The 24154-nt window shown below is 64.5% G+C and overlaps 1 protein-coding gene across 1 annotated transcript in view; it reads right to left on the bottom strand.

The window, feature by feature from the left end:
- The window catches only part of HSPG2 (heparan sulfate proteoglycan 2), a 51976-nt gene that overhangs the window by 1581 nt on the left and 26241 nt on the right, over nt 1-24154 (bottom strand). Inside the window, 53 exon segments of the mRNA XM_065650239.1 lie at nt 83-186; nt 289-372; nt 458-528; nt 614-692; nt 1604-1679; nt 1781-1834; nt 1915-2037; nt 4809-4983; nt 5061-5293; nt 5941-6162; nt 7508-7606; nt 7685-7793; nt 7864-7973; nt 8056-8155; nt 8237-8381; nt 8469-8553; nt 8813-8929; nt 9014-9161; nt 9236-9348; nt 9424-9690; nt 10791-10888; nt 10969-11164; nt 11239-11499; nt 13365-13544; nt 13626-13818; nt 13899-14080; nt 14632-14766; nt 14841-14984; nt 15067-15205; nt 15289-15440; nt 15521-15659; nt 15743-15894; nt 15978-16116; nt 16202-16353; nt 16435-16573; nt 16670-16821; nt 16897-17035; nt 17361-17518; nt 17698-17836; nt 18236-18387; nt 18480-18618; nt 18756-18910; nt 18989-19127; nt 19211-19356; nt 19440-19575; nt 19660-19802; nt 20923-21063; nt 21143-21265; nt 21449-21508; nt 22421-22601; nt 23478-23578; nt 23655-23765; nt 23842-24068. Of these exon segments, the coding sequence (XP_065506311.1) occupies nt 83-186; nt 289-372; nt 458-528; nt 614-692; nt 1604-1679; nt 1781-1834; nt 1915-2037; nt 4809-4983; nt 5061-5293; nt 5941-6162; nt 7508-7606; nt 7685-7793; nt 7864-7973; nt 8056-8155; nt 8237-8381; nt 8469-8553; nt 8813-8929; nt 9014-9161; nt 9236-9348; nt 9424-9690; nt 10791-10888; nt 10969-11164; nt 11239-11499; nt 13365-13544; nt 13626-13818; nt 13899-14080; nt 14632-14766; nt 14841-14984; nt 15067-15205; nt 15289-15440; nt 15521-15659; nt 15743-15894; nt 15978-16116; nt 16202-16353; nt 16435-16573; nt 16670-16821; nt 16897-17035; nt 17361-17518; nt 17698-17836; nt 18236-18387; nt 18480-18618; nt 18756-18910; nt 18989-19127; nt 19211-19356; nt 19440-19575; nt 19660-19802; nt 20923-21063; nt 21143-21265; nt 21449-21508; nt 22421-22601; nt 23478-23578; nt 23655-23765; nt 23842-24068 (7457 nt within the window).

Here is a 24154-nt window from a genome sequence, read left to right as displayed (position 1 = left end):
TGTGTCCCATTCCCTGTCCCACCATGTGTCCCATCTCATGTCCATCCCATGTCCCGCACTGTGTCCCCAGGTGTCACCGTACCCACGTAGATGCTGCCTTGGGTGTTGGCCATGACGTTGGCTCCTGGGGACTCTCCACTCACCGGCTCCTCCCCGTCCACCTGCAGCCGCCCGCGCCGGCCCTCCCTGCACAGCACCCATCAGCACCCATCAGCACCCATCGGCACCCATCGGCACCCATCGACACCCGCACCCCCGCCCCCCCGGCCCTGCCCCGACCCCACCCACCTCGTCACCGTCACCCGGTGCCACTCGCCGTCATTGATGGGGTCTTCGGAGACGATGGTGGCCTCACCGCTGCCCAGCTGGTAGCTGCAGGGGTGGGGGGGGCTCAGTGTGGGGAGCACCCTTGGGTGACATGGGGCACCCTGGGGTGACGCTGGGTGCCCCTGCTCACCTGAACACCAGGTGTCCGTCCTTCAAGCCGAGGCCGATGAAATCTTTGGCTTTGCCGCCCTCGCTGGGCTCCTGTGGGCACGGCGGGGGGGTGAGGGGTGGGGAGCACCCTGACCCCCACCCTGAGGTCCCTCCCCGCCGATGTCCCCCTGCTCACCGCCCCGTGCCACAGCAGCAGCCCCTCGGCGCTGTCTGTCCGCAGCTCCAGCTCGATGGTGTCCGGCGCCTCGGGGGGGCTGCGGGGAGAGTGGGACAGTGCGGTGGGTGCAGCACCCCGGGAAGGGTGCAGCACCCTGAGGTGGGTGCAGCACCCAGAAAAGGGGCAAGACCATGATGGATGCAGCACCACAAGAAGGGTGCAGCACCTTGGGATGGGCGCGATGGATGCAGCACCCTGGGAAGTTGCAATGCCACGATGGGTGCAGCACCCCAGGAAGGGTGCAGCACCCCGGGATGGGTACAACAGCATGATGGGTGCAGCACCCTGGAAAAGCTGCAGCGCACCGGGATGGCTGCAACAGCACGATGGGTGCAGCACCCTGGGATGGGTGCAGTGGCTCAATAGGTGCAGCGCCCCAGAAAAGATGCAAGACCATGATGGGTGCAGCACCTCGAGGACGGTACAGCACGCTGGGATGGACGCAATGGGTGCAGCACCCTGGGAAGGCTGTAGCGCCCTGGGATGGGTGCAATGCCATGAAAGGTGCAGCACCCCAAGAGGGTGCAATGGGTGCAGCACCCTGGCAAGTCGCAAAGCCATGATGGGTGCAGCACCCTGGGAAGGCTGCAGCACCCCAAGAAGGGTACAGCACCCTGGCATGGGTGCAATGGGTGCAGCACCCTGGGAGGGTTCAATGCCGTTCTGGGTGCAGCACCCAGGGAAGGGTGCAAAGTGGCAAGGGGTGCAACGCTGCAGGAAGGGGTGCAGCACCTGGTGAGGGTGCAATGCTGCGGGAAGGAAGGGTGCAACTCAGCGGGGAGGGTGCAGCACCCTGGGAAGGATGTGAGTGCTGTGATGGGTGCAACGCCATGGCAAGGGCGCAGTGCTGCGATGGGTGCGATGGGTGCAATGCTGCAGGAAGGGCTGCAATGCTGTGGGACAGGGGGCAGCACCCACTCGGGGGTGCCCGTCCCCAGTGTCACTCACCCACGGGGGAAGAAGTGATCGGGCAGGGCCAGGTACGATCCGTCCTGGAAAGCGGCGCTGAACTGGCCGGGGGCGTCTGTGGGGAGAAGGGGGGTAAGGGTGGGGCCGCCCCCACCTGCCACGCCCGCAGCACCACTTTTGGGTGCAAAAAGAGGGAAAACAGGTGCAAGGACCTACCGCCACCCCCGCTGCCCTCCTGCCAGTCCTGCTCCAGCTCTGCCAGCGCCAAATCTGCGGGCGAGAGGGGTTGGGGACGGGGTGGCACGTGTCCCCCCCATGTCCCCAAGTGTCCCCAGCCGTCCCCCACTCACTGTGCTGGCAGAGGGGGCCGCTATAGCCCGGCGGGCACAGGCAGGTGTTGTCCTTGCAGGTGCCGCCGTGCAGGCAGGGGTTGCGGTGCAGGCAGCGGTCCTCCTCCTGCTCACAGTGCGGCCCTGGGGACACGGAGGGTGACAATGGGTGACACAGGTGGGTACAAGGGTCTGCTGCCCACCCTGGGGTGTGCTCTTGCACACACACGCAGCTGTGAGCATGCACACGAGGAGTGTGTGCATGCACAGCACCCACAGTGCACGCCACGCACCTGTGCGAACGGTGCACGCATATGTGCAGTGTGTACACGTACACACACATGCGTGCATGGCAGATGCACACACGTGCAAACTGCACCCTGTGCACAGCACACACGCGTGCACACCAATTGCATGCACCACACAGCAGATGCAGACACACATGCAGCAGATGCACCCACATGCAAACGGTGCACACGGTGCGCACAGCAGCCTTGCACGTGCGCCAAGTGCACTCACACATGACACACACCCGCAAACACTGCAGATGCATGGCAAATGCACACAGTGCACATGTGTGCCTGCACGGCAGATGCACTCGCTGGCAAACTGCCCACACATGCAGCCACAGTGCACGTGCAGTACATAGGCACATGCAGTGCATGCACAGCACACGCACGCACAGCACACACATGCATCCTTCAAATCCACCATGCACAGTGCACACACAGCATACGTACATGCAGTGCTCATACATGCACACACAGCACATGTGTGCACGGTGCACACGCTTGCATGCACAGCACACACACATGAACAGCACACGTGCATGCAGAGTGCACATGCTTGCATGCACAGCGCACAAGCATGCACAACAGGTGCACGACTCATGCACATGTGCATGCACAGCACATGCACACATGCACGGACAGTGTATGTGCCCACATGCGGGCACAGTGCACACACATGTACAGCAAACACACGCAGTGCACACATGTGAACTGCCCATGCATGCACACACAGCACACAGCCCACGTGCATGTGCAGCATATGTGCACACGCGGTACATGCACAGCACACATGCATGCATCATGCAAACACATCATGCACGGTGCACATGCACGCACAGCACATATACACGCAATGCTCATATGTACACACACAGCACATGCATGCACCAGTGCACATGCTTGCACACACAGCACACGTGCACAGCAAACACATGCAGTGCGCACATGCAATCTGCATAGGCATGCACACACAGCACACAGCACACACGCATCCTGCAAATGCACCATGCACAGCACATCTATGCACAGTGCTCATATGCGCATGCACAGCACACGCACAAAAGCAGCACACATGCACGCACAGCGCACCGGCTTCGCGGAATCACAGAAGCACAGAATGTTAGGGATTGGAAGGGACCTCCAAGCAAGCCGTGGCCAAACTGCCCATTGCACATCCCAGAGGAAGCTGTTTGGGGAGCGCTGGTGCCACAAACACATCCAAGACCCCTCTTCCCCTTGTCTACACCATCAGAGCACTCGAGGTGTGTGTCTGCCACACGCTCACAGCCACAGAATCACTGAATCACAGAACGTCAGGGGTTGGAAGGGGCCTCGGAAGCTCATCCAGCCCAACCCCTCCGCCGGAGCAGGAACACCCAGATGAGGTTACACAGGTGTCCAGGCGGGTTGGAATGTCTGCAGAGAAGGAGACTCCACAACCTCCCTGGGCAGCCTGGGCCAGGCTCTGGCACCCTCACCAGGAAGAAGTTTCCTCTCATCTTTAAGTGGAACCTCCTGTGTTCCAGTTTGCACCCATTGCCCCTTGTCCTATCACTGGTTGTCACCCAGAAGAGCCTGGCTCCATCCTCCTGACACTCCCCCTTTCCATATTGATCCCCATGAACGAGTCAGCCCTCAGTCTCCTCTTCTCCAGCTCCAGAGCCCCAGCTCCTCAGCCTTTCCTCACACGGGAGATGCTCCACTCCCTGCAGCATCTTCGTGGCTGCGCTGGACTCTCTCCAGCAGTTCCCTGTCCTGCTGGACCTGAGGGGCCCAGAACTGGACACAATATTCCAGACGAGGTCTCCCCAGGGCAGAGCAGAGGGGCAGGAGAACCTCTCTGACCTACTGACCACCCCCCTTCTAATCCCGCCCAGGTCCCGTTGCCCTTCCTGGCCACAAGGGCCCAGTGCTGGCTCATGGTCACCCTGCTGTCCCCAGAACCCCCTGCTGCACGCACAGCACACACGCTTGCACAGCGCACACGCACGCACACGCAGCACCCACAGCGCACACACATGCACAACACACGCCCACACGCGTGCACAGCACACGCATGCACAGCACACATGCACAGCACACATGCACAGCACATGCATGCACAGTACGCATGCACAGCACGCGCATGCACAGCACACATGCACAGCACACATGCATAGCACATGCATGCACAGCACGCATGCACAGCACGCGCATGCACAGCACACATGCACAGCACACATGCACAGCGCATGCATGCACAGCACACATGCACAGCGCACACATGCACAGCACACGCACAGCGCATGCACAGCGCACACATGCACAGCGCACACATGCACAGCACACACATGCACAGCACGCGTGCACAGCACACACATGCACAGCACACGCATGCACAGCACACATGCACAGCACACACACGCACAGCACGCATGCACAGCGCGCATGCACAGCGCACGCATGCACAGCACACATGCACAGCACGCATGCACAGCACTTGCATGCACAGCACTTGCATGCACAGCACACACGCACAGCACACATGCACAGCACACATGCACAGCACGCATGCACGCCCAGCTCACGCACACGGTGCACACACGCCAACATGCCCACGTCCCCCCGGCACAGGGCAGCACTCACCGCCGAAGCCGGGGGGGCACAGGCAGCGGTGCGCAGCGCCGTCGGGCAGGGGCAGGCAGCGGCCCCCGTGCAGGCAGGCAGCGTGCAGGCAGGGCGACTGCTGCCCGCACTGCCCCACGCCGCGGCTGCGCAGGAAGCTGTACCCCAAATCCACCTTCTTCCCGTTGATAGACACCTGGGGGGAGGACACACCAAATGGGGGGGTCAAGGAGAGGACCCAGGCGTCCGGGTGGGGGGGATGGGGGGTCTCACCTCTCCGATGCAGCCGCGGAAGGAGACGTTGGTCGGGGGGCGCAGAGGCGGCTCGGTGCCCCCCAGGTACAGAGGGGAGCGGAGGTTGAGCCCTTGGCTCTTGCCGGGCGAGGAGCGTTTCACTGGGGCGGCGTCATCCACCACCAGCGTCCCATCCTTGTGCACCCGCTCGGCTGTCACCCGGTGCCACCTGCCCAGTGCCACCGGCTCGGCGCTGCGGAGAACCGCTGTGCCTGTGGGGACGGGATGGTGGCATCACGGGGGGACACCGGGGATGCAGGGGGAGCTGAGAGGTGCCCTGGGTGATGCTGGGGGACCCTCGTGGTCACAGGGGACCCTGGTGACACCAGGAGACCCCCTGATGCCCAGGGACCCTGGCAGCACCTGGAGACCTCAATGGGACCAAAGGATCCTGGTGACACTTGGGGACCCCAGTGGTGCCAGGGGACCCTGGTGATGCTTGGGGACCCCAATGACGCTAAGGGACCCCAGTGACATTTGGGGACACCGGTGGTGCCAGAGGACCCTGGTGATGCCTGGGGACCTCAATGAGGCCAAGGGACCCTGGTGACACTTGGGGACTCCAATGATGGCACAGGACACCAGTGATGCTTGGGGACCCCAATGACACCAAGGGATCCCAGCGACACTTGGAGACTCCAATGACGCCAAGGGACCTTGATGATGCTTGGTGACCCCACTTGTGTCAAAGGACCCCAGGGATGCCTGGGGACCCCACTGATGCCAAAGGACCCTAGTGACACTTGGGGACCCCACTGGTGCCAGGGGAGCCCACCACAGCTCAGGGACCCCTATGATATCAGGGGACCCCAGGAATACCAGCTCACCTCCCAACACCCAGGGTCCCTGCGCCACCCACCTGAGCCCAGCTCGTAGCGGAACTCGAGGTGGCCGCCGGCCATGGCCAAGGCCACAAAGTCCTCGACGGGGGCGGCTTTGCCGGCGCTGAAGAGCAGGAGCCCGTCGGGCGCCAGCGGCAGGAACTCGGCGTCCACGCGCAGCTCGTGGTGCACGTTGGTCAGGGGCGGGTAGGACACGAAGGCGCCGGCCTCGCCGAAGGACGGCACGCTCACCGCCTCGCCTGCCGCAGCCCCGTCAGCGCCCCGTGGGGACCGTCTCCCCAGGGTGGTCCCTAATCCCCCATCCCCATCTCCCCATGGTGGGGCCTGGTTGTGCCTCCCCATAGTGTTCATCTCCCCATGGTGGGAACTCGTCTTCCATTCCCATGGGGACCATCCCACGCCCCAAACCTCCAGCCCCACGGTGACCCCATCTCCTGTGGTGGGACTCCATCCTCATGGTGCCCATCTCCCCAGTCCCGTGTCCATGTCCCAGGATAGTCCCCCACCCTGTCCCCATGTCCCCACAGTGGTACCCAGACCTATGCCCATCTCTCCAGGGCAGTCCTCAGCCTGTATCCCTAGGGTGATCCCTAATCCCCCATCCCCATGGGTGGTCCCCAGCCCCATCCCCATCTCCCTGTGGTGGGACCCAGTTCTCCATCCCCATAGTGTCCATCTCCCCATGGTGGGAACTTGTCCTCCATCCCCATGGTGCCCATCTCCTGTGGTGAGACCCAAACCTCCATCCTCATGGTGCCCATCTCCCCAGGGTGGTCCTCAGCCCATGTCCCCAGGGTGGTCCCCAATCCCCCATCCCCATGGTGCCCATCTCCTGTGGTGGGACCCAAATCTCCGTCCCCATGGTGCCCATCTCCTGTGGTGGGACTCCATCCTCATGGTGCCCATCTCCCCAGGGTAGTCCCCAGCCCTGTCCCCATGTCCCTAGGGCACTACCCAGACCCATGCCCATCTCACCATGGTGGTCTCCACCCCGTCTCTGTGTCCCCAGCGTGGTGCCAACCCTGTGCCCATCTCCCTGGGGTGGCCCCCAGCCCTGTCCCCGTGTCCCTGGGATGGTCCCCAGTCACGTGTCCATCTCCCTGGGGTGGTTCCCACCCCATGCCTGTGTCCCCAGGGTGGTCCCAGCCCCATGGTGCCACATCTCCCCAGGGTGGGGCCTAATCCCCCATCCCCATGGTGCCCATCTCCCCAGGACGGTCCCCAGCCCCATCCACATGTCCCCAGGATGGTCCCCAGCCCTGTTCCCATGTTCCTGCTGTGGTCCCCATCCCCATGTCCCCAGGGTGGTACCCAGTCCCATGCCCATCCCCAGGGTGCTCCTCAGCCTGTGTCCCCAGGGTGGTCCCCAGTCCCCCATCGTGACCATCTCCCTGGGGTGGTACCCAATGACCCATCTCCACCACATCTGTGATGCCCAGATGGTACCTAATCCCCTGTCCCCATCAGGCCTGTGACCCCAGGGTGTTCCCCAGCCGTGTCCCCATCTCCTCAGGGTGGTCCCCACCCCATGCCCGTGTCCCCGGGGTGGTGCCAGCGCCGTCCCCGTGTCCCCACGGTGCTCACCCTCAGTACACCTGTCCCCAGCCTTGCCCAGGTGACAGCGGCAGGTGTAGCCCTGCCCGTCCGGCCGGTTGACGCAGGTGGCATCAGGCCCACACGCCTCTATAGGGTGACAAGCCATCAGCAGCCATCCGGGGAGGGACACGGGGGTGACATCCCCGCGGGACACGGCCACCTTACCCGGGTGACAGTGCAGAGCCCGCGAGTACTCGCAGTTGCTGCCGGTGAAGCCGTGGGGACAGCGACAGACGTAGGTGCCACTCTCAGCATCCTGGCACACGCCGCCGTTCTGGAGGGGTGACGCGGGGGTCAGCAATGGGTGGGGATGGGTGGGCAACCCCCAGCACCGCCACCCTCACCTGGCACGGCCGGTCCTGGCAGGTGGGACAGCTGGTGACACCGTGTGCCTGCAGATCCATGTCCCCAAAAGCCACCTCCTCCCCTTGGATGCGCAGCTGGCGCACGCAGCCTGCGGAGGGACGGAGATGGCGGGAGCCGGGGGGTGACACGATGCTCAGCGCCCCCCCTGCCCCCAAAACCCCGTCACTCACCCACAAACCCGCCGCTCAGCCCCGTCTTGGCCACGGCGCCGAAATCGGGGTAACCCCCCAGGAACAGCTCCTCGTTCAGATCCAGCCCCTGGAACTTCCCCTGCGGGCACAGGCGGGTGGGCGCCCCCTCCAGCACCTCGACCCCCACCCCAAATACACCAACCCCCCCTCCCCAAAATACCTGGGAGGTGCCGTTAACCGGGGGGTGCCCGTCCAGCGCCAGCGACCCCCGGGTGAGGTTGCGGAGCAGCCGGACGGTGTGGAACTCGCCCAGGCTCAGCGGCGTGGGGTGCCGGATGGTGGCCATGCCCGAACCCGCATCAAACCTGAGGGTTTTTTTGGGGGGGACAATGCATGTAGGAGGGTGCCGGCACCCATTTCCCCCACCCTTAGCACCCGCTGATGGGTCTCACCGAAATTCGGGGCGGCCGCCCACCAGCCCGAAGGAGATGAAGTCGGCGCCGCTGTTTTTCCGCTGCCCGTTGTAGAGGAGGAGTCCTGGGGGGGGGACAGTGGGTCAGGGAGGGTGGTCCCCACCCCCTGGTGGGGTGTCACCTCCATGGGGACCCCGAAACACCCCCAGGATGGAGGAGAAACCCCCATAGTGGGCGAGGGGGATGGCTGAGTAGAGAATGGGATGTAGAGGATGGAGGAGGAAAGGATGGAGGGGACATGGAGGGGACATGGAGGGGACATGGAGGGGACATGGAGGAGACATGGAGGGGACGCAGAGGGGACACAGAGGGGACACGCTCACCATCGGCAGCGTCAGGTCGGAAGGTGATGACGATCTCGAATCTCTTGTAGGCGTCCTTGATGGTGGGCAGGGGGAGGAAGGAGCGCGGCGTCTGCCCGAAATAGGGGAACAGGTGCTCTGCGGGGACAGGGGGGTCAGGAGTGGCGCGGGTACATCCCCCTCCCGCCCTGCCCGTCTGTTTGTCCATCCGCCTGTCCTCACCTCGGACCTTGAGGACGTAATACGCCGTCTCCCGGCCGCGGGCGTTGGCGGCGGCGCAGGCGTAGACGCCGGCGTCCTCGTGGCGCACGGCCGGCAGCGTCAGGACGTTCCCCTCTGCCCGCGCCCCCGCCGGCAGCTCCCCCTCCAGCTGCGGCACAGCGGGGGGGTCAGCACCCATAGGGTGCCCCCCCGCACCCCGCACCCTCATCCCCGCACCCTCACCTTGCTCCAGGTGATCTCCGGCACCGGGAATCCTGACGCCAAACAGGGCAGAACAGCCGCCGAACCCACCGCCACCTCCTTCACCTCGGGCTGCCCGGCGATTTGCGGGGCGGCTGGGGACACAGCGAGGCGTCACCACCCCGCGGTGACATCGTGTGCGTCCCCAGCTCTGCGTCCCCAGCCCTCACCTTGCACGTGGAGGATGAGGTGGGACTGGACGGTGCCCACGGCGTTGGCGGCGGTGCAGCGGTACTGCCCCGCGTCCGCCCGCTCCACTCGCTCGAAGGTGAGGGTGCCGGCACGGACCTGCACCCCCGGGCGGATGCGACCCCCCACTTTGCTCCAGGTGACATGGGGACGGGGTTCCCCCAACCCCAGGCACTCCAGCTCCACCGCCGTCCCCGCCAGGACCGTCTGCACCGCCGTCCGGACGTTGATCAGCGCCCTGGGGAGAGCTTGCGGGGGGAACGGTGGGGTTTTGGGGTGCCCCCTGGTATAGGGGGGGTATTGCAGTCTGGGGTGCCAAGCGGGGCAGTGAGAGATGGGGAGAAATGGGGCACTCAGGGGTGTGGGGAGAGCGTTGGGCATGGGGAGAAAGTGGGGTGTTGGGGTGCCTGTGGGTATGGGGAGAGATTTGGGGTATCGGGGTATGTATGGGCATGGGGAGAAATTGGGGTGTTGGGGTGCCTGTGGGTATGAGGAGAATTTTGGGGTATTGGGGTACTCTTGGGCTTAGGAAGAGATGGGGAGTATTGGGGTGCCCGTGGGCACAGGGTGAATTTCGGGGTATTGGGCTGCTCATGGCCATGGGGAGAGATTTGGGGTACCAGGGTTCTCATGGGTGTCAGGGGAGATTTGGGATATTGGGGTGACCACAGGCATAGAGAGAGATTGGGACTGCTGGGGTGCCTGTGGGTATGGGGAGAGATTTGGGGTTTTGGGGTGTTCATGGGCATGAGGAGAGATAGGGGCTATTGGGGTGCCCACAGGTATGGGGAGAGCTGGGGGTATGGGGGAACCTGCAGGTATGGGGGGGATTTTGGGGTATTGGGGTGCTCATGGGTGTCAGGAGAGATTGGGGTGCCCATGGGTGTGGGAAGAAATAGGGGGTACTGGGGTGCAGGGAGAGTTGGGGATACCAGGGTGCAAGTGGGTGTGGGAAAATGGGGGTACAGGGGTGTCTGTGGGCACGGGGTGAGTTTGGGGGTACTGGGGTGCCCACAGCTATGGAGATGGCGATGGGGGTGCCTGTACGGTTGGAAAGAAATTGGAGGGTACCAGGGTTTGGGGGGTGTGGGGAGAGATGGGGGGTACCAGGGTTTGGGGGCCATGGGGAGAGATGGGGGTACTGGGGTGCCCATGGGTGTAGGGAATTTGGGGGGCACTGAGGTGCCCATGGGCATGGGGGGATGGGGGTACGAGGGTGTCTGTGGGGATGGGGCGATGGGTCACTGGCTGCCCCTGGATTTGGGGAGTGGGGGGTCCCAGGGTGCCAGTGTTGTTGGAGACAGGTTGAGGGGTGCCCGCACCCCCCATTTGCGGGTGTCACTCCTACCCTGGACGCTGAGGGTGGCCCTGTCCTCCGCCTGCACGCCCGGGGCGCTGGCCCGGCACACGTACACCCCCTGCGCCCCCCACGCCAGCTCCGGTATCCTGCAGGGACACGGCAGCGTGTGGGACCCCGCGGGGGGGACAGCAGGGGGGTCCCCGCCACCCCGTCCCCCCATCCTTACCGCAGCACCCCATCCCGCACGCTGTGGGTGGGGGGCAGCTCCCCGCCGTCCTTCAGCCACTCCAGACGCGCCTGGGGGTCCCCCGAGACGGTGCAGGCGAACTCGGCGGTGCTGCCAACCCCCTGAACGAGGCTCCCCGGTGTCACCCGTACAGTCAAGGGACCGCCGCCACCATCCCCACTGTCGCCGGCGTCACCTGGGTGGGATGCAAAGCCCTGATGGTACCCGGCACCCCCGGCGAGCAGCAACCCTGCTTGGGGGGGGTCTCACCATGGACGGCCACATGGGCAAAGGTCTCGGCGGTGCCCACGCGGTTGGTGACGAGGCAGCGGTAGGTGCCGGCGTCGGCGGGCAGCACCGGGCTTATGCGGAGGAGGCCGGCGCGGTGGGCGACGCGTGCCGAGAGGCTGCCGTTGACCTTGTCCCAGGCGTAGAGCAGCGGGGGGGTGCCATGGGCCAGGCACTGCACCTGCAGCGCGTCACCGGCGCGCACCGTGCTCTCCTCCGGCAGGCTGGTGGCGTACGGCGGCGCTGCGGGGACGGGCAGTGCCATCAGCACCCGGCCACAGCCGGGATGGGGCAAAAAGTGGTCAATGGGGCAAGGAATGGGTCAACTGGGCAATGAATGGGTCAATGGGGCAATGAGTAGGTCAATGGGGCAATAATGGGACAACAAGGCAATGAGTGAGTCAGCGGGGCAATGAGTGGGTCAATGGGGCAATGAGTGGGTCAATGGGGCAATAATGGGACAACAGGGCAATGAGTGAGTCAATGGGGCATTGAGTGGGTCAATGGGGCAATGAGTGGGTCAATGGGGCAATAATGGGACAACAGGGCAATGAGTGAGTCAATGGGGCATTGAGTGGGTCAATGGGGCAATAATGGGACAACAGGGCAATAAGTGAATCAGCGAGGCAATGAGTGGGTCAATGGGGCAATGAGTGGGTCAATGGGGCAATGAGTGGGTCAATGGGGCAATAATAGGACAACAGGGCAATAATAGGACAACAGGGCAAAGAATGGGTTGATGGGGCAATGAGTGGGTCAAGTGGGCAATGAGTGGGTCAACAGGGCAAAAAATGGGGCAACGGTGGGAGGGTGTGAGTGAAGATGGAAGTGGGCATGTGCTGGGATGGACCAGAGATGGATGGATCCACAAGGGGAAGGATGGATGTAGGAGTGAGAGGGGAAATGGAGAGGTGGATGTGAGCTGGGATGGACAAATGATGGATGGATCCACAAGGGAGGGATGGCTGGAGAAGTTAGGAGATGGAGAGATGAGCGTGTGCTGGGATGGATGAGAGCTGGACCCATCCACAAGGGAAGGGATGGATGGAGAAATCTGAGAGGAGGTGGAGAGATGGATGTGGTTGAGTGATGGTTGAATCCACAAGGAAGAGATGGATGGATGGATGGATAGATGGATGGATGGATGGATAGATGGATGGATGGATGGATGGATGGAGGAGTTCGAGAGGAGATGGAGAGATGGGTGTGAGCCGGGATGGTTGAATGATGGATGAATCCACAAAGAGGAGATGGATGAATCCACAAAGAGGAGATGGATGGAAGAGTGTGAGAGGAGATGGAGAGATGGGTGTGAGTTGGGATGGGTGAATGATGGATGAATCCACAACGAAAGGACAGATGGAGAAGTTTGAGAGAAGATGGAGGGATGAGCTTGTGTTGAGACGGTTGAGTAATGGATGAATCCACCAGGAAGAGACGGATGGTTGGAGGGGTTTGAGAGGAGACAGAAAGGTGGATGTGAACTGCAATGGCTCAGTGATGGATGAATCCACCAGGAAGAGATGGATGGTTGGAGGGGTTTGAGAGGAGACAGAAACGTGGATGTGAACTGCAATGGCTCAGTGATGGATGAATTCACCAGGAAGGGGTGGATGGAGAAGTTTGAGAGGAGATGGAGAGATGGGCATGTGCTGGGATGGACGAGAGATGGATAGATCCACGAGGAAGGGACTGACGGTGGGTGTGAGAGAAGCTGGAGAGCGGGGTGTGAGCTGGGATGGATGAGCAATGGATGAACCCAGCAGGAAGGGATGGATGGAGATGTTTGAGATGGGGAGCTGGGTTTGAGTTGGGATGGTTGAGCGATGGCGGGTCCATGAACAGGGGATGGATGGAAGAGAGCGCAGACATAGAGACGGATGTGCACAGGGATGGGACAAGCAGGAGGACACATCCATGAGGAACAGCTGGATGGAGGAGTAGTGCCAGGATGGATGAAGATGGATCCATGAGGAAGAGCTGGATGGGAGGGTGGGAACAGCGATGGAGATAGAGATGTGCCACAGATGGCCAATGGGGCGAAGGAGTCGGTGGAGATGGCAGGAGGGACCCAGGGGACATCCCCACCCTCCCGTCACCCCCCTTACACTCCACATCAAGGGTGACGAAGGCCTCGGCGTAGCCGGCAGAACTGCTGGCATTGCAGATGTACTGGCCCGAGTCCTGCTGCGCGGCGCGGGGAATGACCAGGCTGCCGTCCACCACGCGGTGCTGCCAGGGCAGCGGTGCCCGCAGCTTCGACCACTCCACCCGCGGCGCTGGCTCCCCTGCGGCCAACACCGGCGTCCATCACCGCGGCGTCGGGCCACTGCGGCAGGACGTCCCCTCCGCCACCACCCACCCGGTACCTGTGGCCGTGCAGTGCAGCGTGGCGGTGTCCCCGGCCACCACGGTGATGCTGGAGGGCGCGGTGACCTCGGGGGCACCGGGCTGCCGCTGTGCTGTCTCCACCGTGACGTCCACCCGTGCCTGTGCCGAGCCCAGGGCGCTGTGTGCTGTGCAGACGTAGGCGCCAGCGTGCTCCGGCTTGGCCGGCGAGAACTGGTGGAGGGGACAGGGGGTGGGTGGGGAGCACCCGACACCCACCGGTGTCCCCCGCACCCACAGGTGTCCCCACGCACCTGCAGGATGGCCTGGCTGTCCATGTGCAGCAGCGTTTGGTGCTCCACCTTCTGCCGGGAGCCCGGCCGGCTCCAGCGCACCAAGGGCCGTGGTTCACCCCGGCCCAGGCACTCCAGGCTGAGGGACTTGCCCTCCTTCACCGTCACAGGCCCCGGTGGCATCACCGACACCGTGGGGGCACCTGGAGATGGGGGAAGGACATCAGCGTGGGCATGGGGGCACCACCACTAAGGATGTTGGCATGGCCATGGGGCACCATCACCCTGGGGACATGTGGAACCTGGGAAGGACATCGGAGTGGGGATGGGGACACCACCACCCCAGGAACATCTGGAGCACATAGAGGACATCAGCATGGGGATGGGGACATCGCAAGCCCAGAGGACCTGGAGAACATCACCATGGGGACATGGGCACCACCACTCCAGGAGCACCTGAAGCACGGAGAGGACGTGGGGATGGGGACACCAGTACATTGGGGGCACCCGGAGCACACAGAGGATGACAATGGGGACACCACCACCCTGAGGGCACCTGCGGGACATGGGGACAGGGACACTACCACCCTGGGTCCACGTGGAGCACATGGAGGGCATGAGGACACCCACCAACGCAGGGGGATCTAGAACACATGGGAGACACCAACGTGGAGATGGCGGTGGGGACATCACCACCTCGGGAGCATCTGGAGCCCGTGGAGATGGGGACAGGGACACTGTGGCCACCTCGCACCTTGCACCAGGAGGTTGACGACGCTGCTGGCGACCCCGAAGCGGTTGGAGGCCACACAGTGGTAGGCGCCCTGGTTGCCCACGTGGGCGCCGGTGATGGAGATGACGGAGCCGTTGGCGCTGATCTTCACGTTGTCTGGGCAAGGAGGAGCCATCAACATCAGGGCCACCCTGGGGACCGTGCCGGGGCCACCCTGGGGACCACCGTACCTTGGAGATGTTGGCCAGGTCCCATCCGCCACGTGACGTTGACCGGGCGGGCGCCGTCGTGGACGCGGCACTTGAAGGTGGCGTCTTCGCCCGGTGCCACCGCCATGCTGTGCGGGTCGATGGAGATGATGGGGCTCTGCAGACCTGCGGGGACAAAGGGACAGGGAAGCCACTGAGGTCACCCGTGTCCCCCCAGTGTCCTCCCTCGCCCCACGGCCACACTTACGGTAGCTGGAGCTGTCACGAGAGGTGACAGTGACTGTGATGGTGGCCTCGCGGGTGACACTGCCTGTGTCCGCCCGGCACACGTACTCCCCCGAATCAGCCACTGAGAGCTGTGACAGCCGCAGGCGGGACCCCGAAACCTGGGGACACGATTGCAGCGGGTGGTGGCATCAACCGGCCACGCTTGGCCACCGTCCCCTCACCCGCCGGTGTCCCCACACACCTGGTGCTTGGCCGGGAGGGTCCCCCCGCGCTTGTACCAGGTGATGGTGGCCTGTCCCTGCCCGGCCACCACGCAGTCCAGGTCCAGGGTCTGTCCCTCGGTGACAGAGGACGCTGAGGACTCGATGCGGACGGGCGGTGTGACACCGGCGGCTGCACGGGCAGTTAAGGGTTAGCGTCCCCACCGGTTCCCGGCAGCACTGGGGACCTGTCCCCCCAAGGGTGGCACTCACGGTGGGACGGGCTGGCTCCATCATCAATGGTGACGATGAGCGATGTCTCCTGCGTGACACCGCCCGATGTCACCCGGCACACGTACTCCCCCGAATCGGCCGCTGTCACCTGCGGGATGCGCAGGCGGGTGCCCGACACCTGGGAGGGGACAATTTGGGGACATGTCAGTGCCGGAGAGCAGCGGGACGGGGCAGGATTTGGGGTGACCCCACGTGTCCCACCTGGTGGCCGGCGGGCAGGGAGCCACCGCGCTTGTACCAGGTCACCGTGGCGGGGCCCGATCCTGCCACCAGGCAGTTGAGGTCCAGGGTCTGTCCCTCGGCGATGGCCGAGGACGAGGACTCGATGCGGAGGGGCTGGGACACGCCGGAGGCTGAGGGGGACAAAGAACAGGGATGTTTGTCACCCAAGTGCCACCTGTCTGTCCTCAAGCACTGCCCTCTGGCTCACACTCACGGTAATAGGTGCCGGTGCCGCTGGGCACGGTGACGATGACAGATGCCTCCTGTGTGACAGTCCCCAGCGTCACCCGGCACACGTACTCCCCCGAATCGGCCACCGCCACCTGGAAGAGGCGCAGGCGGGTGCCCGACACCTGGAGAGGTGACAAGTTGGGGACACATCAGTGTCAGACACGGGGCTGTGCCCTGTGGGCTGACGTCACCTCCCCGGTGTCCCACCTGGCTGTTGGGGGGCAGAGCCCCCCCGCGCCGGTACCAGGTGACATGGGGGTGGCCCTGTCCTGCCACCATGCAGTTGAGGTCCAGGGTCTGTCCCTCGGTGACAGCAGCAGACGAGGTCTCAATCCGCACCGGCGGTGTGACACCGACAGCTGGGGGTGACAACGGGGTCAGTGGGACAGCCACCGCGTCCCTGTCGTGTCCCCGTGTCACCCCCCACCTGTCCCCAGTACCGTAAGAGGAGCCGGCGCCAGTCTGGATGGTGACGATGAGGGACGTCTCATGTGTGACACCACCCGATGTCACCCGGCACACGTACTCCCCCGAATCGGCCGCTGTCACCTGCGGGATGCGCAGGCGGGTGCCTGACACCTGGCAGGGGAGACACACGTAAGAAGGTAACGCAAACCCCTCAAAACCCCCAAAAAACCCTTTTCCACCCCAAACGGTCCCTCTGGTGTCCCCTACCTGGTGCTTGGCCGGGAGGGACCCCCCGCGCTTGTACCAGGTGACAGTGGCCTGTCCCTGCCCGGCCACCAGGCAGTTGAGCTCCAGGCTCTGCCCCTCGGCCACGGCGGAGGAGGAGGACTCGATGCGCAGCGGGGGGGTGACACCGATGGCTGGGGACAGAGAAGGGAGGGTCACCTCAGGAAGACTGTGGCACAGTCCCCCTGTCCCCTCTGGTCCCCACTCACGGTAGGCGCTGGCCCCGCTGGGCTGGATTGTCACCATGATGGAGGTCTCCTTGGTGGTGGCCCCGCTGGTCACCCGGCACACGTACTCGCCCGAATCGGCCGCTGTCACCTGCAGCAGCCGCAGCCGGGACCCGGACACCTGCGGGGAGGGGACACGGGCGTCACCGGGGCTATTTGGGCTTGCACGGGGCCACTTGGGCTTGCACGAGCCATCTGGGCTTGTATGGGGTCACTTGGGCTTCCATGGGGCCACCTGGGCTTCCATTGAGTCACTTGGGCTTGCATGAGGCCACCTGAGCTTATATGGGGCCACCTGGCCTTGCATGGGGTCACCTGGGCTTATATAGGGTCACTTTGGCTTCTATGGGGTCACTTGGGCTTCCACGGCGGCCGCCGGGGCTGGCACGGGGCTGTGCGTCAACCCCAACCGCCCCCTTGGGGACACCCCCCTCCACGTCCCCTACCTGGTGCTTGGCCGGGAGGGTCCCCCCACGCTTGTACCAGGTGACAGTGGCCTGTGTGGGGCTGGCGATGACGCAGTTGAGGTCCAGGGTCTGGCCCTCGGTCACCGGGGATGACAAGGACGAGGACTCAATGTGCAGGGGGGTCGTGCTGCCCAGGGCTGGGGACAGAGATTGGTTAGAGACTGTGGCCACCACCATGTGTCACCCTCCAAGGGACACCAGGAGCGCACACGTGGTGGCTTCCCCAGGGATCAAGTCATCCCGGAGCCAGGGACACGGCAGGGCGGTGTTACCACCCCATGGGTGACGTTCCCTGTCCCCTCTGGTCCCCACTCACGGTAGGCGCTGGCCCCGCTGGGCTGGATTGTCACCATGATGGAGGTCTCCTTGGTGGTGGCCCCGCTGGTCACCCGGCACACGTACTCGCCCGAATCGGCCGTTGTCACCTGCAGCAGCCGCAGCCGGGACCCGGACACCTGTGGGGAGGGGACACGGGCGTCACCGGGGCTATTTGGGCTTGCACGGGGCCACTTGGGCTTGCACGAGCCATCTGGGCTTGTATGGGGTCACTTGGGCTTCCATGGGGCCACCTAGGGTTCCATTGGGTCGCTTGGGCTTCCATGGGGCCACCTAGGGTTCCATTGGGTCGCTTGGGCTTCCATGGGGCCACCTAGGGTTCCATTGGGTCACTTGGGCTTGCATGGGGCCACCTGAGCTTATATGGGGCCATCTGGGCTTGCATGGGGTCACCTGGGCTTATATAGGGTCACTTTGGCTTCTACGGGGTCACTTGGGCTTCCACGGCGGCCGCCGGGGCTGGCACGGGGCTGTGCATCAACCACCCCCTTGGGGACACCCCCCTCCACGTCCCCTACCTGGTGCTTGGCCGGGAGGGTCCCCCCACGCTTGTACCAGGTGACAGTGGCCTGTGTGGGGCTGGCGATGACGCAGTTGAGGTCCAGGATCTGGCCCTCGGTCACGGTGGAGGACGGGGACTCGATGCGCAGGGGGGTCGTGCTGCCCGGGGCTGGGGACAGAGGAGGGAGGGGACACCGGTGACTGCGAGTGTCACGGCACACGGTGACCCCCTGCTGGCACTGTCACCCCATCCCCACTCACGGTAGGCGCTGGCCCCGCTGGGCTGGATTGTCACCATGACAGCAGATTCCTTGGTGGTGGCCCCGCTGGTCACCCGGCACACGTACTCGCCCGAATCGGCCGCTGTCACCTGCAGCAGCCGCAGCTGGGACCCGGACACCTGCGGGGAGGGGACACGGGCGTCACCGGGGCCATTCGGGCTTGCATGGGGCCACCTGAGCTCGCACGGGGCCACCCAAGCTTGCCCAGGGCTGTGCATCAACCCCAACGCCCCCGCTTGGTGACATTGTCCCCTACCTGGTGCTTGGCCGGGAGGGACCCCCCGCGCTTGTACCAGGTGACAGTGGCCTGTCCCTGCCCGGCCACCACGCAGTTGAGCTCCAGGCTCTGTCCCTCGGCCACGGAGGACGATGACGCCTCAATCCGGATGGGGACACCTGAAGCTGGTGGCCCTGGGGGAAGAGGACAGAGCTGTGACCACCTCTTGGGGACCGGCATGTCCCTCTTGGTGCCACCACGCCTGGTCTCACCATAGGACGAGCCAGATCCAGCCACCACAGTGACAACGACAGACGCCTCCCGCATGGTGGTCCCCAACGTCACCCGGCACACGTACTCCCCCGAATCGGCCGCTGTCACCTGCGGGATGCGCAGGCGGGTGCCCGACACCTTGGAGGGGACAGTTTGGGGACACATTAGCGCAGGAGAGCAAAGGGACAGCACAGGATTTGGGGCGACCCCACGTGTCCCACCTGGTGGCCGGCGGGCAGGGAGCCACCGCGCTTGTACCAGGTCACCGTGGCGGGGCCCGATCCTGCCACCAGGCAGTCAAGGTCCAGGGTCTGTCCCTCGGTGACCGATGGGGACGAGGACTCGATGCGGACGGGTGGCGCTGCCCCTGCAGGTAAAGGGGGGGGACATGTGGGTGGGCTGTAGCCCCCCAAAACCCTCCCTGAACCCCACCACTGTCCCCCGCCTCACCTGGCACCACGGCCACCTCGATGGCGGCGCGGGCCGTGCCGGCGGCGCTGGTGCCCACGCAGAGGTAGATGCCACCATCGGCCACCGTCACAGTGGGGATGACCAGCGTGGCGATGTCACCGTGCTCGGCGCGGGACTGCGGTAGCAGGGCAAGTGTAAGCAGCACCCACGGTGCGCCCACACCCCGCCAGGAGCACCCAAGGGTGCTGCCCCGGCTCACCTGCGGCGGCAGGGTGCCCCCCTGCTTTTCCCAGGTGATGGTGGCAGTTGGGGACCCGGCGACGCGGCAGTAGAGCCGCACTGTGGAGCCCTCCTGCACCTCGGTCCGCTCCGGGCTCACTTGCACCCGCGGGGCGTCGGCCGCTGCGCAAAATGGGGGGTCAGGGTGGCATCGGGGGGTGGGGGCAATGGGGACAAGGGGGATGACAGGGATGATGAGGACGATGGCGACAACGTGATGATGGGGACAAGGGAGGAGAGAGAGAGATGATGGGGACGATGAGGACAATGGGGACAACAGGATGATGGGGACAATGGGGGTGACAGGGATGATGGGGACAATGGGATGATGGGGACAATGGGGGTGACAGGGATGATGGTGACAAGGACAATGGGGACAATGGGGATGACAGAGATGATGGGGATGATGAGGACAATGGGGACAACAGGATGATGGGGACAATGGAGGCAAGAGGAATGATGGGGATGATGAGGATGGTGGGGACAATGGGATGACGGAGACAATGGGGGTGACGGGGATGATGGGGACAATGAGGGTGACAATGATGATACAGACAATGAGGATGATGGGGACAATGGGATGATGGGGATGATGGGGGATGATGGGGACAATGAGGGTGATGGGGACAATGGGATGATGGAGATGATGGCGGTGACAGGGATGGGGGATGATGGGGACAATGGGATGATGGGGGTGACAGGGATGGGAAATGATGGGGACAATGAGGGTGATGGGGACGATGAGCGGTTACAGAGACAATGGTGGTGACAGGGATGATGGGGATGATAGGGACATTGTGGGTAATGGAGTTGATGGGGATGAGGGGGATGGACAATGGGAGATGACAGGGATGATGCTGACAGGGACGAGGGAGTGATGGGGACAATGGGATGATGGGGACAATGGGATTATGCGGATGGATGATAGGGATCATGGAGGGTGACAGGGATGATGGGGACAACAGGGCTGACAGGGATGATGTAGATGATGGGGACAACGGGATGATGTGGATGATGGGAGTCATGGGGATGATGGGAAATGATGGGACAATTGGGATGGGGATGATGGGGATGGACCATAAGATGATGGAGATGATGGGATGATGGGATGATGGGGATGTTGGGGATGGATGAAGGGGATGGACCATAAAGATGACAGAGATGAACCGGGATGATGGGAATGATGGGGATGAGGATGCTGAGGACGGACAATGGGGATGACAGGGACGACGGGGACACGCACCGTGCACATGGAGGAACGCCCTCGCTGTGTGCTGCCCGGCGCTGCTGCGCGCCCGGCACATGTAGTGTCCCTCGTCGCCAGGCTCCACGGCACCAAAACGCAGCGTCCCCCCCTGGACCACCGCCCGCGGCGGCAGTGTCCCTGCACAGACACAACTCCGCGTCACCCCCATGTCCCCAAACCCGGTGCCGATGTCCCCCCCGTCCCTGGCAGCACCTACCGAGCCACTCGAGGGTGGGTGTGGGGCTGCCGGTGCCCACGCAGCGGAACTCGGCCGGCTGCCCCGGCGCCACGCTCAGCTGCGCCGGCTCCACGGCAGCGGTGGGGGCAGCGGCGGTGGCGGCTGCGGTGACACGTAGTGGGGGGCTCAGGGCTCACCACGGCCCCCCGCATGGTGCAGTGGGGGCGGTAGGAAGCGGGGGGTGGCGTGGCACAGCCGGTGCGGGGGGTGCGCAGTGGAGCCTCGGCGTGCAGCGGGTGCGGGGGGAGTGTGGGGACCCCCCCGAGTCCCCCCGTGGTGACTTACCCGGCCTGTGCCCCTCCATGAACTCAACGGGGCCGTAGAACATCTGAGTCTTGGAGGGGGCTGCAAGAAGGAGAGGGGATCTCAGGAGAGCGTGCCCATCACCCTGGTGTCTGGGCATCAGCATTGCCATCATCCTGGCATCTGGGCATCACCGTGCCCATCGCCCCGGCGACTGGGTGTCATTGTGCCCAGCGCTCTGGCAACTGGGTGCTGACTATGCCCATTGCCCCAGCACCTTGGTGGCGAGTGTGCCCATCACCCTGGTGTCTGGGCGGCGACCTTGTCCATTGCCAGGGCATCTGGGTCGTGAATGTGCCCATCATCCCAGTGTCTGGGCGCTGGATGTGCCCATCACTCTGACATCTGGGTATTGAATGCACCCATTGCCCCAGCACCTGGGTGCCCAAGGTGCCCACCACCCTGGCGTCCAGGCGCCAAGTGTTGCCCAACACCCCGGCATCTGGGCACTCAGCCCATGCATCACCCCGGCATCCGGGCGTCGAGTGTGCCCATCACCCCAGTGTCCGGCACCGAGCCCACTGATCACGCCGACATCTGGGCACTGAGCCTGCCCATCAGCCCAGTGTCTGGGCAGCGAGTGTGCCCATCGCCCTGGCATCTGGGCAGCAAACCAGACCACCATCCTGGCATCTGGGTGCCAAGTGTGCCCATCACCCTGGTGTCTGGGCACCCAGCCCATTCATTGCCCCGACATCTGGGTGTCCTGCCCACCCATCGCCCCAACATCTGGGCGAGTGTGCCCGTCATCCTGACATCTGGGTGCCGAGCCAGCCCATCACCCTGCTGTCTGGGCACCCAGCCCACCCTTCACCCCAGCGTCTAGGTGCCCAGCCAGCCCATCACCCTGGCGTCTGGGCGCTGCGTGTGCCCATTGCCCTGGCGTCTGGGTGCCCAGTGTGCCCATCACCCCATTATCCGGGCGCCCAGCCCACCCATCACCCCGGTGCCCACCCTGCACGTAGAGCGTAGCGGTGCCCTGGTCCATGTCCAGCATGTTGGAGCCGGTGCAGACGTAGACGCCGGCGTCCTCGGGGCGCACGCGCCGCAGCGTCAGGATGCCGTTGAAGTCGACGGCGCCGGGCGGCAGCGAGCCGTGGCTCTGCCGCGTCCACACCAGCGTGTAGGCGGGAGACTGCGGGGGGAGAGGCGCCTGAGGCCACGGCGATGGGCACACAGGGGCGTGGGGGGCACTGCAGGGCTGTCTGGGCAGCCAGGGGGGACAGCTGGGCACCCAGAGGTGAGGGGTGGCCCGTGGAGGCACGTGGGCACCCGAGGGTGCTCGCGGGGGCCATATGGCTGGATGGACACCCAGGGGTGTCCCTGTGCACCCTGCATGTCCCCACAGGCACCCAGTGGTGTCCCCATGCCCCGCGTGTCCCCATGGGCACCCAGGGGTGTCTCTGCCCCCTGCATGTCCCCACAGGCACCCAGTGGTGTCCCCATGCCCCCCATGTCCCCATGGACACCCAGGGGTGTCCCTGTGCACCCTGCATGTCCCCACAGGCACCCAGTGGTGTCCCCATGCCCCACGTGTCCCCATGGGCACCCAGGGGTGTCCCTGTGCCCTATGTGTCCCCATGAGCGCACAGGGCTGTCCCTGTGCCCTGCATGTCCCTATGGTCACCCAGGGGTATCCCTGTCCTCTGCATGTCCCCATGGGCACCCAAGGGTGTCCCTGTCCCCTGCATGTCCCTGTGGGAACCGAGGGGTATCTGTGTGCCCTGTGGGACCAGGTGGGCACCCAGGGATGTCCCCACACCCTGCACGTCCCCGTGGGCACCCAATGGTGTCCCCATGCCCTGCATGTCCCCGTGGGCACCTTGGGGTATCTGCATGCCTTGGGGGCACCCAGGGGTGTCCCTGTGCACCCTGCATGTCCCCATGACCACCCAGGATGTCTGTGCCCTGCATGTCCTCATGATCACACAGGGGTGTCCCCATGCCCTGCACATCCCCACGGGCACCCAAGGGTGCCCTCGCACCCCGTGCTGGGCCCCCCACCCCTCACCTTGCTTTTGGCAGTGCAGACAAAGGTGACATCGGCCCCGGGCTTCACCCGCTGCACCCGCTTCTCCTCCACGGTGACGGTGATGGGTTTGTCAGGGGTCTCTGTGCGCAGACAGGAGAGCTGAGCCCCGCTCCTCCCCTCCGTCCCCATGTCCCCCCCTCGGTGACAATGACCTACCGGTGACAATGACCTCGGCGCGGCTGGCGTTGCTGTACCGCAGGTTGCGGCAGGAGCAGACGTAGACGCCGGCTTCGGAGGGCTGGATGCTGGCGAAGTGCAGCTCCTCGCCTGGGAGGGGGACACGCAGGTGACGCCACAGTCCCCCCCAGCTTGGGGCCACCCCCGTCCCTGAGCCACCCAATACCTTGTCGCCGGCTCTGGGCGCCCTCGGGGAGGGGTCGCCCGTCTTCCCGCGCCCAGTGGTAATAGAAGGGGGGGTCTCCGGTGGCCTGGCAGCGCAGGGTGACGGCGCTGCCCTGCGCCACCGCGCTGCGCGGGGGGTGCACGCGCACGGCCAGCGGCACCGCGGACCCCGCGGGGACACACGCCTGGCCCCGCGCCGTCGGGTCACCCACGTAACCGGGGGCGCAGCTGCGGGGGAAAAAAGGGGGTGAGGGTGTGTTGGGGGGTATAGCAGGATGGGGATAGTGGGGAGTGTATTGGGGTGAGCCCATTGG

The sequence above is a fragment of the Caloenas nicobarica genome, chromosome 22 (assembly GCF_036013445.1).
Source record: "Caloenas nicobarica isolate bCalNic1 chromosome 22, bCalNic1.hap1, whole genome shotgun sequence".
Classification (NCBI taxonomy): Eukaryota; Metazoa; Chordata; class Aves; order Columbiformes; family Columbidae; genus Caloenas; species Caloenas nicobarica.
Note: the sequence above shows the minus strand (reverse complement) of the source record. Positions and strands in the feature narration are given on the sequence as shown.